At 38.1% G+C, this 18,941-nt stretch overlaps 1 protein-coding gene across 1 annotated transcript in view; it reads right to left on the reverse strand.

The window, feature by feature from the left end:
• Positions 1-202: 202 nt before the first annotated feature.
• The window catches only part of PRUNE2 (prune homolog 2 (Drosophila)), a 109,709-nt gene continuing 90,970 nt past the window's right edge, over positions 203-18,941 (reverse strand). Inside the window, exons 13-19 of the mRNA XM_010568734.1 lie at positions 17,282-17,458; positions 12,016-12,118; positions 8,187-8,318; positions 7,947-8,033; positions 4,459-4,557; positions 1,777-1,815; positions 203-254 (exon numbers count right to left, since the gene is read on the reverse strand). Of these exons, the coding sequence (XP_010567036.1) occupies positions 203-254; positions 1,777-1,815; positions 4,459-4,557; positions 7,947-8,033; positions 8,187-8,318; positions 12,016-12,118; positions 17,282-17,458 (689 nt within the window). The remainder of the gene's footprint in view (positions 255-1,776; positions 1,816-4,458; positions 4,558-7,946; positions 8,034-8,186; positions 8,319-12,015; positions 12,119-17,281; positions 17,459-18,941) is intronic.

Raw genomic sequence — 18,941 nt, forward strand, 5'->3', positions numbered from 1 at the left:
TTTAAACACATCTGCAGTGCAAATATAATAAATCCTAACTTCAGTGCTTCTTCTGCCTGCATGTGTTGAATCAAGTTCCTGAAAATAACTATGAGAGCATTTAGGTCTCAAAAAACCTTTATGGAGTCTACTCAGCCTCAGTCCCTAGCAGCATCGTTGTAAAATAATGTCAAAATGTAATGACAGTATTAGGCAAAAATTCTTACTCCTGCTCCACTGAAGTAATTTCTGGATCATTGGAGAGGCAGCTAGTTCTAGGTACAAGGAAAAAGAAGCAGTAGTAAACATTTCTTCTGTTTATTTCTTTCTCTTTTTAAATATGACATCAAATTTGGGGGATGTAATAACTAACTGTAGTGAGTATCTTTGACAGCACAAACACACAAATGTTATTGACAGGAATGCAGTGAACTTAGTGCCTGCAACACAAATTAGTTTGAGTAATAATATTTTAAGTTATTTCTTTAAGTTGGGGAAGGGAAATGCACTACAGTGACTTCATATATCCAACAAAAACAATAATCAGTGATGCCTCATATGAATATTTAATTCCCCTTTCACTTGCTATGCTGCAGCCTGCATTCTTTTAAATGAAAGGAGTAACAAGAAAGCAGCTTTCTTCCACAGAGTTTTCATTGTCATATACTGCAATGCATTTTAATATGCTTGAATAGAAGGCAGAGAAGTTGCATTTCAAGGTTGGGCAGGCCTCTTTTCTTTTGTTTAACAAAATATTCAGGTGGTATCAGATAACTATGTATGTGAATTTATTGCTTCTGAGGTAGTCTAACTGCTAGAATCAAAAAGCAGTGGCCAGTGTTTTGGTTATTTCTTTGTGGTCATTTTAAAAGCTAGTATCAGGAGAACCAGAGAAAAATGTGTACTGCAAAAGAAGAAACTTTAGAAAAAATACGATAATGAAGAAGCAGTAAGATGAAAATTCTGAAGTGCACAAGCTAAAGGAAGGAGACTGAAAACAAACTTCAAAAACTCAAAATCTCTAGTTACAAAAACAGCAGGGGGGAAAATGTCATAGAACCTACAGACACAGCTCCCTTCTCTGGAATCTTGTGTACAATACACACATGAAAAAAAGTGCACTGGATACTTTCTAAGCTCTGTTCAGTCAATCAAGGATTGTGTCTTTCCAGTTAAGGATTTTTGTAGTACTTTACACCATACTGCCTCAGTATGGTAAAGTCAAAGCACAGAATTTAAAGTATCTGATCATCAGCTGACACTGATTTATTAAGGGACCACAGACAACACAATATTATCAAGTATTAATCCACCAGCCTATCCAACCAACACTGGAAAACAGGAAAAGTTACCTACCTAATTTAACTGAGAATGAGGTACAGTAGCTATCCCTAACTTAGTAAATTGTAAAAAATAATTTTTAAAAAGAAATACCTCCTAAAAACTTTATGTATCATCTGACATAATGGGTGAAGGGTAGAAAATGTTTAATGAACCATTTTAATGGTGTAAAAAACTGATTTCAGTCCTCCCCAGGACTATAGAAACAATCATCAAAAAACAGCAAAACCCTTTTTTTATAGTGTAAGAGTATGATTATTCCTTACTGAGACCCAATGGTACAAAAGCAGGCTGCTTATAGTGAGAGGGGAAGTCAATTCACACATGTGGCAACTTACACAGTAATTGAAACTACGAGCTGATTGCTGTACCAAACACATAATGTACTACTGCATTCAATCTATTCCTTTGAAACAAGTAAATATAATGCCAGCATCCAGCTGAAAGCTATCTTACTTAGCTGTTTCTGAAGTTTCCCTCAGCTCTTCATCCAGTCTGCATGAGTAAAAGTTATTGATATAAAGAAACAAAGAAGCAAGCAGAGCATAAGAGAGAAGCAGAGCAATAGCAGAGCGAAGAACAAATATAGTACATGCTTCTAAAATAGGCACCCAGTATTATGCACTGACCCTAAAACTCTTCAGTTCAGTATGATACCATTTATCCCTGTGCTCAACCCACCTTTAATTTGTAACTCCTTATTTAGCTCATTTGGAGGCAGAAACATAAAAGCAGCAAGAATCTGAGGCATGCCCAGTGGACAGAGCTGAAAGCATTCGGTTGCTCTATCAGACAGTATTAAACTAGCTGCAGCCTGGGCCAAGTCAAGGACATTTACAGTTCGGTAAGTTTTATTTGCAAGGGAGGCTGATCTCAACAGCTTGAAGGGGAAAGTAAGATTCCACATCATTGCAAATCCTCTCTCATTCAGCTGTTGAGGTCACCTGCAGGTGAAAGGCTGTCACACAGATTCACTCCATTATGAGCAGCAGCATGGGCTAGAAAGCAAGTTTTACCTCATTCTTCTCTTAATACACTTCTCTTCATCATACCTTACAAGATAAGAGTGGGTGAAGGAAGAGAAAAGATGTACAAGTTCATATGATACAACAGGCACATTGTATCCCACTTCAGTAAAAACTACCAACCAACCATACAACCCAAATCCTGGCAAAACCCTATGTACTTTCTAGTGGTGGGATTCCTCATGACCGTAAGTGGTATTTCTGTTCTTGACAGTGGAGCAATTATGAAGCCAAAAGCTGAATTTTATTTTATTTTGCTACAGGAATCTTTCTCAACTTGCAGCAGAAAGAAAACTATCAGCTGAACACTGCTCTTCTCCCTGTGGCATGGGAATAATGACTCACAGTGCCTTGAAAGCAGATATCCACTAGATCTTTGTATCACATCATCTTGAAAATGCTTGCCACCAATGGGCACACTTGCTACCTTTCTATTTTTTTCTTCAGCAAAATCATGATCTCTCATCTGGCTGCTGATGACATGAAGTAGGCAGCTCCCTAAAATTTCTTAAGCTCTAAGTCCTAAAGTTTCTTTGGTATTGGTGCTGTGATCATTTCACCTTTGGTCTCAGAGGTGAATGGACTTTTCAAACAGTTTGCAGTCTACAGGGAAGAAAATGTGTGTGTAACACAGATAAGTGTACTGCTATAGACTGTGTAACAGTAAAACACAGCGAGGAAACAGAGAGAGAAACACACTGAAGTATCAGGTTAAGGTCTGTATCAATGGAAACTGCAAGAAATTAAAATCTTTACAGGACTCAAAAGAGGAAGGGAAGGAAGGAGGAAAGGATGGAGGGAGCATGAAAAAATTTTAGGGATGTTAAAACATTCTGGACATCTCTTTATCAGGTGACCAATGACCTCTGTGCTCCACATTTTTAGCATCACTCCATGTCTAAAGAAGTTACAGCAGCAAATAAATTTGACCAAAAGTCCCTACAATCCCTGATTTCACGACTGTATTTACTATTCTTAAAAGTGCCACTACAAGAACTGAGCTTCCCACTTGCTCCCTGGAATTACACCACAAGTATCAGAGCAACCACCAGCTCAATGAAAAAAAATTATGCTGCTTTCACAACTACTGTGAGGCAGGTGTGAAAACTCCTGCCTGGGTTGAAGAAATCTGACAGCCTCAAAAGAAGTGTTCTTCATATCTAGTTGCTGACAAACCATAAGGAAAAGACAATCATACTTGTGTATTTACTCATCAAGATATTTTGTAGAACAGAATGTTTGCCTGTTCAAAACCTAGGACATTTGATAAAAATAATAACAATAAAAAAGCATTCCTGAACAGCATATCTTTTTAATAATGACCCACGTGAAAACTATGATTGATTTCCCAGGTTTTCAGTCTTGGTATACCATTTCAGTTTGTTGTTTTCAGGTCTGAAAAAAAGCCAGCTGAGGTGAGCAATTCAAATCAACCTCCTACAATTTTTTAACAGGTATCTTTCCTTTAGAAATATCTGCATTTAAAAAGCCTTTACACATAAGAAGCAAGAACTGAGACACTGTGTTTCATTGGTTCTGGGTTAAACCATAAGGAATAGTGAACCTATGGAGTTTCAGTGGTTTTCTATTGAACAGGCTATCTTTGAATCATTGTTTCAGTTCAAAACTCTGTATGACTAAAACTTAAACCCACTTTTACTTAAATAGCGGTAAAAGCTATGGAAAAATATAGCATAGGTGATATCTGTGGAAGGGTTAAGCTTTTTTCGTATTTTCATTCTGGGTTGCAATTAGTGAGTGAACAGTCTATTCCAATTCAGATTATATAGTCAGGGGGCTGATGAAGGGACTCTGAGCCTGAAAGTTTTTCTTCATTTTACCAGCAGTATCATTTGGTCCAGTACAAAACCTTACTCTTCCTACAAAAACTGGTTCCCCTAGCAGTATATTTTTATTGTGTTTTGTGTTTCCATTATACAATGTTTTCCTGTTTCTGAGTTTGACAGTGGAATTTTTGTAGAACAACACATACACATTTGTAACAATACCAGGAAGGGGCTTTCTGTTTTTCCTACAGACTCTGAAACACTACTATTAGTTTGTGGAAATAGTTTCCATTAGAACAAGTACCTGCTTATTGTACATCACTTACTTGACAATACTGTCTGGTATGTGCATGTATTCCATTGGAATCATCTCACGAAGCTCCGCCAACGTGTTGACGTACTGTATCTTACTGCTGAACTTAGAGCTGAAACACAGAAACAACATGGTGACTTCCCCCCCCCAAATCTTTTATGCTATATCAAAAAAAAAAAGAGAAGGCAGGTACTTAATGTGTTAAATAATTAAGCATTTTGTTATTTATATTTCCATTACACAGTTCAGCTGATCATGAGCATACCTGAGTTCTAGTGAGGCTGAAATCAAGCCTAGACCTTTTGCTGTTCCTTGCTTAGGCTCAATCACTGTTATTTAGGACAACTTTATAAATTGTAATGCCTATATACTAGGCAACACGATTAGTTGTACAGTTCGAAGGAGATGTATTAAAATTCTGAAAAGAATCAAATCCTCTACAGCATCCTTACACATAAAAAGAAATGGGAAGTATTCACTTAACATGGTCATGATGAATTAACATCAAGTGATCATGATGAATTAGCATTTATATTTGACACTGATTCTCTTTCAAACATAATAAAACTGAACTTTCTTATTTGTTTAGATGAGTACAGAACTGATTGTGTATGTGCATGTCTATTCTTACTGCAGGGCCTTCTTATGAGGAAATCGTTCTCTTGTTTATTCCAGCTGTGCTATATGATCATTTATTGTGTTTGAGAAATGATCACTGAGAAAAAGGCTAGATTGTTCAGAAAAGACACTCAAAAAAATAAGGCTATTCACTTGCCTAATCTGAATTATTTGATATTTATCCGCTTATGAGAAATCTATCTTGTTTATCTGGCTCATAAAGCAATTTTCCAGATTTAGCTCTGATTGTATTTAGATAGTCTTTTAACATCAGTAACAGTGACAAATGCACATAGACCGTGAATGTTCTTTCATGTGGCCATGAAAACCAGAATATATTCTTCCTATTTACTGCCAATTTGGGAGTATGACCAGCCAACATGAAGCCTCTGAAACAGGTCTGAGCAGAAGGTTACTGCCTCTCCCCTTACCACACATATCTTCCTAATAAGGTAAAGTGAGACAACTGAAACAGGACAACATGAAGGTACTGTGAATAGTTGTTTAAGCTCATCCATTTTAATTTGTCTCTATACCAGATTATCATCACTAGGCATACACACTGGAGCAGGCCAATGGTCATGTTTTAAGATGCATGAATCACTCACAACTGTCCAGGCAAAGTCATGATAACATACAGATAATTCTTAGCATTTTATCAAAAATGTTAATCATAGTCTGCATCAACTGAACTTCCAGCTAAAGTAGCTTGGCAAGCTGCAAGCCAATCAGAAGCTTCTGAAGTTGGGGCGTAAGGGGGGGGAGAAAAAAAATTTAATAAATCTTTCAAGGGTTAATTTTTCCAGTTGAGGATTCTCCTGGGTCCACTAATTCCACCACAGTGATTGATTTCTGAGTAGTTGCTTCATGTGGGAGTCTGTGTACAGGTATCCCAAATACATGACTGAAAAAAGAAGTCCTTGTTTCTTTCAGACTTTAGGGGAGGAGTGCTGCCAATAGTGGTAAACTGCCTATTATTTAAATATTTTCAATGCCAAATATCTTTCACAGACAATTGTTTTATTAGGAATCTAATTTCTTGCCTAACACAGCTAAGATGATCTCTAGTGTGAATATCTGGTCCATAAAGAGTATCTAGGATCTATCTTTGTAGCCACTAGTTCTTTCATCCTTTCAAACAACTGTTTAGTGTTTGTCTGGCAAGATGAGTCACAGACTCCACTGAATGACCTTGCCAGTTTTTGAGGTAGAATTGACTGTAGCACACTCTCAGTTACTTGACTGTCCTTTGTCATTCCATTGTCTTTCAGTTTCTTGATTCCTACTGTTTTGTGCCACATCTCAGCTGAAATAGAATTAAAATTATTTTGCTCATGTTTAGCTATCTCATTGAAATCTCTGCTTGCCTTGGGACCAATTCATTTCTTACTCTAATATTCCCACTGTGCATGTCAGTGGTTTGGTGAACAGCTTGGGGCTAGCAAGCTAAGCTACAAGCCATTGGCCTTCAATCTAATCAAGTTTCTATCTCCTTATGTTGCTTGTTACTGAACTGACTCTTTTCATGTCTCCCGCAGTTTTTTACTCAGCTTTCTCATAGTGCTCTTCTGTCCTCAGTGAGGGTTCAAGTACCTTATGTCATCTTTCACAAAAGTCACATTGGCCATGTGTCCTGCCCACCTTTTTTCAGGTCCCATTTGCACTTCACTTCTTGCACAGAGACTCAATCAACTTGGCTGAAATGGAGAGTTTTAACTGGTCTCTATTGTGTCTAGTTCTGTACTGCTAATTTGCTTTGCCAAACTACTTAGAGTGAACCTTTTCCCCTGTTTGGCAATGCAAAACCTCTAGTCACTGCTGCTCAATATTATCATCCTGAATAAATGACTAAGAAATTGGAACAGATGTGGCATATTTGATTTTTTTAAATTTTACTGCCTACTTTTCCTCTGGGAGCAAATAGAATGCCAACAGAAGTATCTCAGACACCAAATGCAACTCAGTGAATCCTCATCATTACTGTTGATAATTCCAAGTATTGTTTCCTTGTTACTCTAGTACTTTTAATTGTCACTTTCTACTTGGTATTAAAGACACCACATCTGAAAGAAGAAGCTCTGTTATGACACTGCCTGTTGCACTTTGGCAATGATGGGAGAACTCTTGTGCTTCCCCATCCCAATGTCACCCTGTCAGGACAGAGCACCCTGCGACAGACACCTCCAGTTTCCTCATCTGCAGCCTGGGGACAGATCTGTCTGAGGTCTGCCATGACATATGTTATTCCCTGGGTGGCTTCTGTAGACTATGCTGCTTCTCTTTCTCACACCTGCCAGTCTGCTCTCCCTGATCGCAGGATTTCAACTGCATACGTGCTCATCTTCTTCAACACTTTGTGAGGTCTTCAGGGTCTGTGTTTCTTTGCTTTTTTACTAATCAAAACATTATTTTTGGTGGCATTAAACCTTTTTTGGAACTGGAACTCTTATACATTCAAACAGCTCAGGGTGCTGGCAGTCCTCTTGCATGAGCAGTAACTAATTTTTTTTTAAACCCAGAGTTGCAGCTTAATCTTGTCCTGTAGCCAGGACTTTTTTCATGAGGTGATTATCATTACATGCAGATCCCTTTTCTACATGCCTTTTAGCTAGGCTTGGAACAAAGGCTATTTTAAGGGACTAACTCCCAGTTCTGCATACACATACAGGTTTATGATATCATTCCTGTGATGTGTGCAGCTAGACACTCATAAATCAGAGGTTTTCTTCCACTCACTTTAGGAAAGTCAACTTCAACTGCCAAAATCCCAATATGAACTGTAAAACGAGTACTCTTCAGTGAAAGACCAACAGCCATGCTTGATGATTTAAGGTGTTTCTGTATTCTTAGGGACATAGAAAATCACTGGGATTCACTACATACCTTATAAAAGGTCGTGTCACAGCCAGAATTGTCCTGATAAACCATGATGGATGAACAATTATAAATGATTTCAAATTCTTCCGTAATCTAAGTAAAAAAGAAATGGTTTCTTAAAAAAACCCAAAACCCACAAAGCATACAGGAAGATCATATACAGTGAACACTGTCATACAGGGGAGTAACAGAAATGGACAGTGCTTAAAATAATGGCTGTGGATCAGAAAGGAAAATACTACTCACCGTCGATCAATCATCTGGTAACATTTTTTCATCCAACCCAGTCCAGGCATCCTCCTTCTTGGTGTTGCTCCATTCAAGTAGACAATCATATAATCTTCAGCTACCATCAGCTCTAAGGTACTGATTACATAGCTGATAAAAGTAGAGATGTAAGTGAGCATGTGCTTTACATTAGCGACTTAAGCCCAAACTAAATCCATCTACTAGGAATAAATCAAGGCAGACTAAGCAATTTATGACAAGACAGTATTTTCTTTTCCTTTAAACCAATGCAAGCATTTAGCACTGGTCACCATGCTACCTATAGATGTATAACTAGAAAACCACAATCTTATCTGCATCTTCAGAAATATGTGGTTTCCTTACAAAGGTAGTTTCATAGTGAGTTTTCAAATCTCACAGGTGACTTTGCGTTTTCTTAAAAGGGCATTAAATCATGAGATTTTGCAAGGGAGAGCATGGCAGGACCATGTGAAATTCCAGGAACATCTGAAATTAAATGTTGAGAAACTTCTCTTCACTATTAATCATCATGTTTGCTCAATGCAAAAATAATAATGGTCAGGAGAAGATACTTGTCTATAATTCTTGTGATCCTCACACTAGTGCTACTGAGTCCGACTGCCAACTACAAACACTGTGAATCTCAAGGCTAATAAAGCTTGTCCATCAACCTGCCTTCTGATGGGACAGAGCACTCCATGGCATCACTTCATTTTGTGAGCAAACCATTCCAAACACTCATTAAATTCCTCTGCTCAGCAATGGTAATTCAGACAGAACAGTGCTCTTGGGGCCAAACTCACCCTACTCAGAAGAGCACAGTACTCAGTCAAAAGGAAGGATAGCTTTAAATTCTTGTCCAGGGCTATAAATGCAGATGCTCCACTCAGTAGTCCCTGCCTCACTTGAGAGTTGTTCATCACAGGAATGTTCAAACTGTTCTCCCTACTATCCAGCCCCAAGGCATGTCTATGTAAAACTACAGCGAAAAATCATGAGTCACACCTTAAAAACCTGAATGCCTCAGTGTCCTCACTACAAAAGACAGCTCTATCCCTGAGCATAATGGCCCCTTTCACAGGTGTATGGGAATGACTCACAGTCTAATCTGACCCTTAAATTCCTTAAGAAGCAGTTTCTTTAAAAGAATAGTAGGAAATCTAGTTCTCATAAAGAGAGTGATATTTTACCTGGGCATAAAGTAAGCAGCCATTAACTGACCAGTTCCATGCATTTGATAAATCCCATCTAAATCACTACTCACTCAATGCTTTTCACTGCTCTCTCACCTTGCAGTTGTGCATTCCCTGCTTTTCCCTGACATTTGTAAAGGCTCATGTCTAACAGTGAAACATCAAAGTGAGGGATTGTGTGGATGTTCTGATGCAAAAAGCTTAATTAAACTGAATCTACTGACTATTTGGCAAGTTATGAAATTAGGCCTTCCCATAGGGCACAACATCTGGTGCTTTAAAGGCATTTAGACACTGAAACATACAGAAAAGTGTGTACAAGTACTTCTCAAAACACTACAAGGCTGTCAGTTATAGAAAGAGAGACAGTCTGAAAAATGTCTATATTTCCCTCGGTGCAAAGGGAATTGTAAGTGTTATGAATAATCAGTTATAGGAAGAACACTTATGCATACTTCTGATTAGGAATAAGAGTATTATGACAAAAAGGAATCTCTGCTAGTTTTTTAGTCAGATCTCACTTATCTCATGTACTTTCACTCAACAGCTCTTATTCACTGTGGGTAGAATTAGATCATTTTGATCGTTAGATCATTTCAGGGATGCTGAGCTCTCCTGGAAACCTTACCTAACTGGTAATTTCTTATTATCTGGTAATAATGTTAATTTCTTTATTATTTTAAAAGATGGACAGAATTTTTCTCATTGACTAGAACAATTCACTCACTCTGAAAGCAAAGTGCTGGTTTTGATTTTCAAACTGTAGTATTTCAAGTTGTGAAATTTCTTTTTAAAAACTTTTAATCTCTAGACTGTATCAGGCAGGCATAAATGAAACAGCAGAATTTTCTGTGTGGTTCTGCATCATCTAGAAGAAATGCTATAAATGATGCCGTCTCAAGAGTTTTGGCTCAAACCCAACTCTTCAAAGACAGTTTTACGGGATTAGTCAAGGTAAAAAATAGGGAGCAAGGTAATTGGGAATGTGAATGGAATCAGAAGGGCAAGTAACTGCAAAACTCAGGAACAATCGAAGGCAGTTGTTAAACAGAAACTAGAGGTGGCTTATGCACTACAAGTGCACAATTATCTATCAGAAACATGCTGTATAAAAAATGAGAAGAGATTTAGTGATTTGCAGATGTCTCTAGACCCCTATATAATGCAACAGTAAAGAATTCACAAATATTTAAATCTATCGGTTATTGGATATGTTGTAAACTGTCACACTCCCTCTACTTCAATGCAATTAACAGGCCTACAACTGAAAGAAAGGGGCGCTGACTTTCCCTTTTCTTGTTGTCTTACAGAGAACCAACTGTCTATAAGCCTTAAAATAAGGTGAAGGTTCATAGCCAGCCTGAACTCTCTCTTACACTACTACCTCAGAAAAAGACAGTGAGCTGTAAAATTGACTTTAGCAATATCCTCAAGTGATGTGGAAAAGTCTCTTAAGGCTTGAAAAGGCTTTCTCTGCAAAATCCATTTACCACCACCTCCATCTATGAACAAGGGTCTTGGGTGAAGTCAAAGAACATCTATTTAATGTCAGTTGTGGTTACTCTCAGCTGTGTTCCCTAGTTAAAACCACTGTAGTAATTCCTCCCCTCTAAATCACTGGGCATTGTGTAAATCAGTTACTGTAGATGACACGGGGGTCTTAGCAGCCCTACCAGACAAATGCTAGCCATTGGTCTGACTTGGAACTAAAGCACTCAATCTCATTTTTCACAAGTAGACACAATCTTGAAGGCACTGCCTGTCACTACGTGGATCTTCAAGGACTGGAGGTTTAAGGAGACTGGGTCTGTGCTCTTGGGGCCCTGTAAGATGCAAATGGTGAAGGCCAGGCCTCTGCTGGCTTTAGAAATGACTTACTGGGTTTTAGCATAGAAAACACTGGAATTGTTGATTTTTTAACAGCTGTAAGTGGACGTAGCTGGAGGCACTTCAGAGGAATGCTGCCTTCACAATTTTTGGCTGCCAAACCAAGTTGCTATTAGGAGTAATTTTCCTGTGATAAATTTGGGTTCAAGTGGCCACATTTGTGTCCTGCCCCACTTGCCCCTGACACTTATAACTGAACCTGAAGCAGCTGGAGTCAGGTAGAATACTTGAGCTGTTTGTGTCAGCAACTGTCATTTTTCCTGTATTTTTTAAAAAAGTGTCACAAAATGGTCCTTTGACTCCTAAACACAGCCACAACATATAGTAAAAACATGGTAAACAGTGATACATCATGATAGTATATAATAAACAACAAACAGTGAAAAACAGTGTGGTAACTTAAGTCCCTGCTGATTGTTCTCATCAAGGGCTGAAAATCACTAGTGAAACAATGCAATGATTGTAGGCCCAAGAAGCTGAATGTACTGCATTCCTTGACATCTAGGGAGATACTACAGTCAGATTTGGTCCTGACAAATATGCCTTAATTTGAGAGTGTGAGTAGGTAAAGAATACCAAAATAATACTCCACTGAGTAGTTTATCTAAAACTGCTATTTTCCTTGTCATTCAGATCACTACCCTTCTGATGACCAAAACTACCTCTTAAAGACAGGTTATCTCTCACTACATAATTATGACTACTAACTCAGAAGAGTCTTGTCACATTGCTCACATATCACTCACAGGAAAAGATTCTCCATGACATAGTTGTAATCAGTTCGACTGCTGTCTGGCAAGAAGCATGCCGCAAACACAATGATAGCATTCAGACCATCTCCATAGTATCCTGTGGAAAAAATGAAAAGGTATTTTTATCTTTGTCAAAGGCTTTTAACAAGATAAATTTAAAAAGAAAACTCAAAGTTCTGGAAGAGAGCTACTATGTCTACTGCTGAAGAAGACTGAAAATGTACGACCTATCATCAAGTGACAAGGAAGGAGGATAGTCAGTTATGTGGAATTCCTGAAAAACACACTCAGCACGCTATTAGTAAACTTCTTATACAGACCAGCAAAAAACCACTGCAAGTAATGTAATCTTACCTGAACTCCTGGTTCATTGCATCTCTACGGCAATCATGTGCTCAATGCTCACCTTAGACTGAAGAATAAGGGGCTGAAGAAAATATCCTACATTTGTTATCCTGCATCTTTTGAATAACATTTCACAAAGTCTCTCATTTGGCTTGTGCAGCTCCAATGGCCTCAGGATATTACAATTATGGCTGTACCCCACTATACCTTAAAAGCTCCTGGTGATCAGTCAAATCCTTTGCTGCAACTTTTGTATAAAATACTTTCTTACCTTGGACACTCCAGTAGTCCAACACTGGCATTCTCTGCCACCACTCCCTGATGATAGCTGTAAACTCTCAAAGCTGCAGCATTACCATTCTGGAGTCCAGGACAGTTGCTTGTTACCCAAAAGAATTTTTTTTTTTTTTTTCATGACGGATTAGTGTTGGTTAATCTTCTCCACAACCCTCTACAGCTGCTATGTATTTCTATTATTAAAAATAAGTAAAAAATACTCCTGCATTTCAGTTTAAAGTTTTGTTTAAAAGATACGTGCAACCAGGAGGCATTTTATACAGATGCTGGAGAAATGGTTGCAGGTAGATAGCACTAATGATGCACAGAGATAGAAGCTGAGTATACTTAGAGAATGACCTGAAAGCCTTTCAAAAGAGGCTAGAAGAAACTAACTGTAAGGGAGAGGTGATAATGTTTGTGAAGAAAACCCTGAATCTCCCTCGGAGATTGGAACACATTCCTGACAAAATTAAAGGATAATATCGGCACCTATAGAACACTTTCATAAGGAGATTTTAAGAATTTTACAGTGCTTTTTGGATACTAGAAAGCAGTGTCCAAACCTAACTCAAATGCTTGTAGAAATTCTTGCATTGTAGTCAGCCAAGCAAAGCAAAATTCTCTATGGAAAGACAGAGAGAATACACAATCCACATGTGCTAACCAGGGAAGAGGAGAAAACAAACTAGTCTCTCACTTTCTCACTCAACACCTAAGCTGAGTCTCAGTTAGCTGAAATAAGGTGAATATGTTTATGTCAAGGAAGTAATTTCTTACATGGCTTTGTAGAGCTCTTCAGAGAACCCAGAATCCCTGACAAAATGGGTGCTTCAAGGCACTTGCCAATGAAGTCTTCCATGCCAAGGAGAACGACAGCTGATTAATCTCAACACTATCCCAGTCATCAGGACATGCACAGAGGTGCCTTCCGTTTAGGGCTCTCAGCTGTTCCTTAAAGGACAGAAAAACACCACTGCTTCCCTGGTTACAAAGAGGAGCAGAAGAAGGAAAGTCTCTGAGAGAAAAATGTGCCTGTCAGAAGTAAGTCTCCTGCCTCAAGCCATATTGTTTCAAATCAAGGCTTTGCAAAGCAACCTGCTGAAGGATTACGTTGGACTTCTTTTTGAATTTGATTTGGTAGGTTTGACTAAATATAATGCATTGGATAAGATGATAATACATACTGTATTGGTTACTGATGGTAACACTAACATTGAGTTGAGAATGCTAGCTAGCCTAGACCTCATCCACTGAAGAGTCATTTGGACGCTGCAGGAAGCTTTCTGTCCTTAGCCTTAACTCCACCCTTCCATGATCTTGGCATCTCTTGCCTTCTCAGCACTGTGAAGTAGCTATTTTTCTGGCTCCCAGAGGTCAAAGGGCAGCTAATATACAGCTGGGCTTCCAGAGCTAGAGAAGCCACTGTACAATGGCAGCCCAGCATATGTCCACTGTCTTCTCCAGGCCCCCAGTGCAGTGTTGCTCTCCATCCTGTTGGAGGACATGGAAAGGCAGAAGAGCTCAGGATTAGGGTTTGAGTTCAAGCCAAAGGGCAATGTGGATATAATCACTTTAAAATATGTGACATGGCATGGTGTGTCATAGCTCCAGCTCATGTTAGCATCCAGTAAACATGAACAGTGTATCTATAGATATAGATATGGGTGATTGACTTTGGTGTCCCAGTGAAGATGTCAAGGTCAAATTCAAAGAGTAGCATTGCATTCTCTACCAAAGATGTACACAGGGAGGGGAAAGAAACTCCAGTCCTGTTTTCAGCACCTTTACCTTTTAAGAGTTTGACATGAAGGAATATACCAGCCTTCTCAAAAGAAACAAAAGAACTCCACCTCCCACACTTATCATGTAATACTACTCTCTGTTATGTTTCCATATTCTTAATGGACCTACATTCTTTCAAAGAGACATTACTCATTTCACCTATCCCATCCTAGCTGAACCCTCAGCTAAATCATTACGGAATAAAGCAGTATTTTTTTCCCCTCAGCTTTACAAATGGGGAGGAGAATTCCTTCCTTCCATAAATTTAACAATCCTTAAAAGACTTTCAGGACAATTTATATCAAGCTGCCATAAAGCAATATGTCCAGCTGGCTCAGGAGTTTGGCAGCAAAAGCACGTTGTGGCAGGTGTGCCCACTAAACTACACAGCAAAATTTGCAGTTCACGTAAAGCAAAAGGATTATGTGCAGATGCCACCTAACAGCTCACAGAAGAAAAAACAGATAAATCTAAGCCACTTTTTCTTACACATGCTTGTAGACAAGGGATGTTTACTTAAGGGAGAAGTTTTTTTTAATTTATCACTAGAAGCCATTTGCCCAAATTCTCAGTCAGCCTATGCAAAGACACAGATTGCTAAGAAATTTCTCCATCAACATATGTGGAAGGCAATCTCACACCTAGACTTCCAAGTCTACTCTCCCCTTTCCTATTTTGTGGCTACCATCTAGATTCTGCATTTGGTGTTATCTGTCACTTGGCAGGGAGGAATGTTCAGTAGGTTACTGAATCATCAAGAGATGCTTGACCTGACTTTCAATTAAGTAATTTTAGCCAGAATCTGTTTTTAATTTTGAGGTAAAAGGAAAGATTCCTGGCCCTCTAAAGCACTCCAAAGATACTAAAGTATTGCCAAAGGGAACATCATATAGAATAGGTCTAGCCACCATAATGTAGAAACTGTTCAAGCTGTCCAAAGTTTTCCCACGATCCATGCATCTAAATGATTTTGTTTCCACATCTTCAGTCTGCCATTTCATAAACACCGAATTTAATCCAGTCCTTAACCGCTTTGATATGGCTAGATTTCAGGCACAATTTCCAATCTGGCCAGTGGTGGGCTGAAACTTGTTACATCTCACACCGTTACTTTTCCAATGGCTGTTACTGACCAGCACCCATTCAAAAGTAATGGAAATGTAATATTCTTTATCTTAGATTTGTGTGATCTAACAAACCAAGATGTCAGATATATAAAATTTGAATCCTGATTATCTCACACTGTGAGCGGAGCTGAATGATCTAGACTCCCATCAATAACTGTGCATTATTATGTACCTCATAGTTGCCACCAGAGTTGTCGGCCGCTGGAACTAGTCCTTGTTCAACAGTCAAGCAGTGCTCAATTAAGAGCTACTTCTCCACCCACTAAAATGGACTGGTATTTGTATTTCATAAAAGCTGGTATAAATGTATACATCAGCATCTAGTAGGAACTGTACATGACAGTTTTCACCATAAATGTACCTAGACCAGTTTACAGCATACAAAAAGCATATAAACAAACACCATTGGCAAGGCCTCAAAATATTTTATGTTTGTTTCCTAAATTATGCCATCTGTGTCTGTTTGCTAAACTGTGTCTGAGGTGTCATCACATTCATAAATCTTTGATGGTGGTGTTATAGTGGGAAAATGCTTGGAGGTTTAAACATCTTTATTAATTCCAACTAAACCTTCTGCACACTGGCCACTGTGAACATCTGTAGGCTAGCATTTAGCTGCTTTAATGTAAATGTGCAAATTTGAGTACCATGTCCTCAGGTGATATATTTATTACCATACATTTATTTATGTCACTTTTACCAGATAGAGATTCAACACTGAAAGTATACTAGAAATGATGGTTTACCTTTAAACGATGTTATGGATCAGCAACAGTGTGACAGAAGCATCCTCATATAAACTCACAAATCTTACCTCTGAGATGCTAAGTTATCTGCCTCAGTTTTTGCAGGAATAGAACAACTCATCCTTACTTCATACCTTACTTAACAGCTGGCAAACAGAGTCCCCCAAACACATATAGAACCCAAAGATAATCTAAACCAGACACCAAGGAAAAGGCCCTTAGAAAGCTTTGTTTCCTTTTCTCCCTTCAGTACCTATAGTAATATTTATCCATTTTAATTAACTTATACAGAAGTGTGCTAGTAACACCAGAACTACACATTCTCTGAGGAGGTTAGGGAGCAGATGAGCAAAGGAGACAATATAGCAAGCACATGAGGTCATTTTCCTACTTTAAATGTTTTCTTTGATATGCTATTTGATAATTATTAACAAATTATGTGAAAAAAATGTAAAGCAGTTCCTGCTGAAATGCTACCTGCTGGTAACTATAACCGACAGGAAAAAGGAGCTTAGGCAGACAAATGGAAGCCCCAGGAAAAACTGTATTTTTTTTTCTTTTGCCACTCTACTTGTTTAGATCTGTGCACACACATATATCATTCAGCAAATCACAGAGCACTGTACTTCCTCCTGCAAAAGTTTTTGCCAAAATCCATGGAATAAAGTTTTCAAATTTTTTTTTTCTGTAGGACAAAAGCTTTTTCCCTTACTCTTAGACAGTTTTAGCCTACAATGACCAGATTGTTGCTAACACATGTATGTCAGTTTACTTGTTGTTCCTGAAATTCCCTTGTATTTAAAACACTCATTAGTCATTGCCACACTGAATAGAAAGCCAAGTTCATTTCAGCCATGGCTGAAAAATAAACTCTCTCTCCCCTTGCCAGTATGATAACTGAACTAAACCAGAAATAGATCAAGCTCAATAAAGCATGAATTTTTTACATCAATCTAAAAAATGTGTTCAGGGGTTTCCTACCTCCATGTGAAATGACCTTTTTGTAAGGTTCAATAACTTTCATATCAATTCTTTGTTCTTGTTCTCCAATAACCACTGTTCTCCACAACCTGTTGTCCTCTCGCTCTTCTTCAGCGGTGTACTCAGGAATTGATTCAGACTCCTCCTGGGAAGCATTCTTAGTAGCAGTCTGCTCTTCTGAAAAATAAAATCGTATATATTACAACTTCCTATAAAATATCTAAATATTTTCTCTGTTACATACATTTGAAATGGGTGACTGAAACCAACTGGATTTTTACAGCACTATACTGAATCTGCACTGGTATAAATAAGAGCAGAATTTGATAATCTAACAGTCAGTAAATGAGAAGTTTCCGTTTTTAAAAACTTTTCATTGTTATGAACTTAAAAAGGACAGCAGCAATTATCACTATGCAGAATACTGCCAGGGGATTTTTGCATCCAGTTAGTAAAACTGATCAGCTGCTTGCTAGAGGTACTGCACTGTAGGTCTTTAAAAATCTTTGTGTTGCAGGTATGAGAACTATACTGAAAAGCAAAATAGGGAACTAAAAGTGAACACAGTGATGCTTCTTGTCTAGAGAAGAATTACCACAGAACTACAGCTTCTCAGCTTTCTCCCAGTTTGTCTCCAATCTCTTTGGATCTGGTACCAGCAAATATGAAGAATGCCCATCTTCCTCTGGTTCAGTCATGAGGTAATGCTGATTCCTCATATAAGCACAGTATTCGCCTCCCCCAGGGCCTTTCAGTTGAGGGTAAATACCAGTACCCTCCCAGATGTGAAGTACAGAGCAGCCAGGCAATCTGGCCTGTTCATACCAGCACCCGTGAAAGTACAGGTATATGTAGTCCACAGACACAATGATCACAATAAATAAACTGCATGGCTGACAAGAGACTATGAAGACTCACAGCACAGCCTTTCTGCTGGATACGCTTAGTTTCAGAAGAGCTGTGAAGTAATTAACAAAATCTACATTTCCATTGCACATTGAGAAGATGGGTCTTAACAAAAAATTTAACTGCATTCCAGTTTTTCAAACTCAATGGCTGATTATAGAGAAAGTGACATGAAAAGTGATTCTGTCCACAGCTGGAAAAATTTCATTTCCTTCTTTAGTTATTCTTAAAACATACTGTTTTTTCAGTGGGAAAAAGAATCCCTCTTTTGTACTATTATTCTTGCTGAAGCACCTTTGCCTTGTGGCTGTGTGCACATTATTAATTTATCTTCATAGTAAAGATTCTATACATTTTATGCATTACACATTTAAAGTAAACAAAATCTACTGTTCTTTTAAAAATATTATTCTGGCTCTGCAGTCATAAGGAAGAGCAGGCTTGGATCATATAAGTCAATAAGCGACGTAACAGTAAATAAAGGTATAGTGAGATACATAATGACACACATGTGTGTACATAAAAAGCTGATCAGATATCTTACTTGAAAATACCAAAAAAATCTATTAAAGTTAAGAATAAACTAAAAGAAGTGATTTCAATTGACAAGAAGAAGTAAAGAACACAATGATTCACAGAAATCCTCAAACATTTCTATGTATTAGTTTATCTTTGGATGCCTCTTTGATTAATATAATCATAGAATCACAGAATCATTTAGGTTGGAAAAGACCTCTAAAATCAAGTCCAACCA

The sequence above is a fragment of the Haliaeetus leucocephalus genome, unplaced genomic scaffold, assembly GCF_000737465.1.
Source record: "Haliaeetus leucocephalus isolate CR32 unplaced genomic scaffold, Haliaeetus_leucocephalus-4.0 Scaffold251, whole genome shotgun sequence".
NCBI classification, from domain to species: domain Eukaryota; kingdom Metazoa; phylum Chordata; class Aves; order Accipitriformes; family Accipitridae; genus Haliaeetus; species Haliaeetus leucocephalus.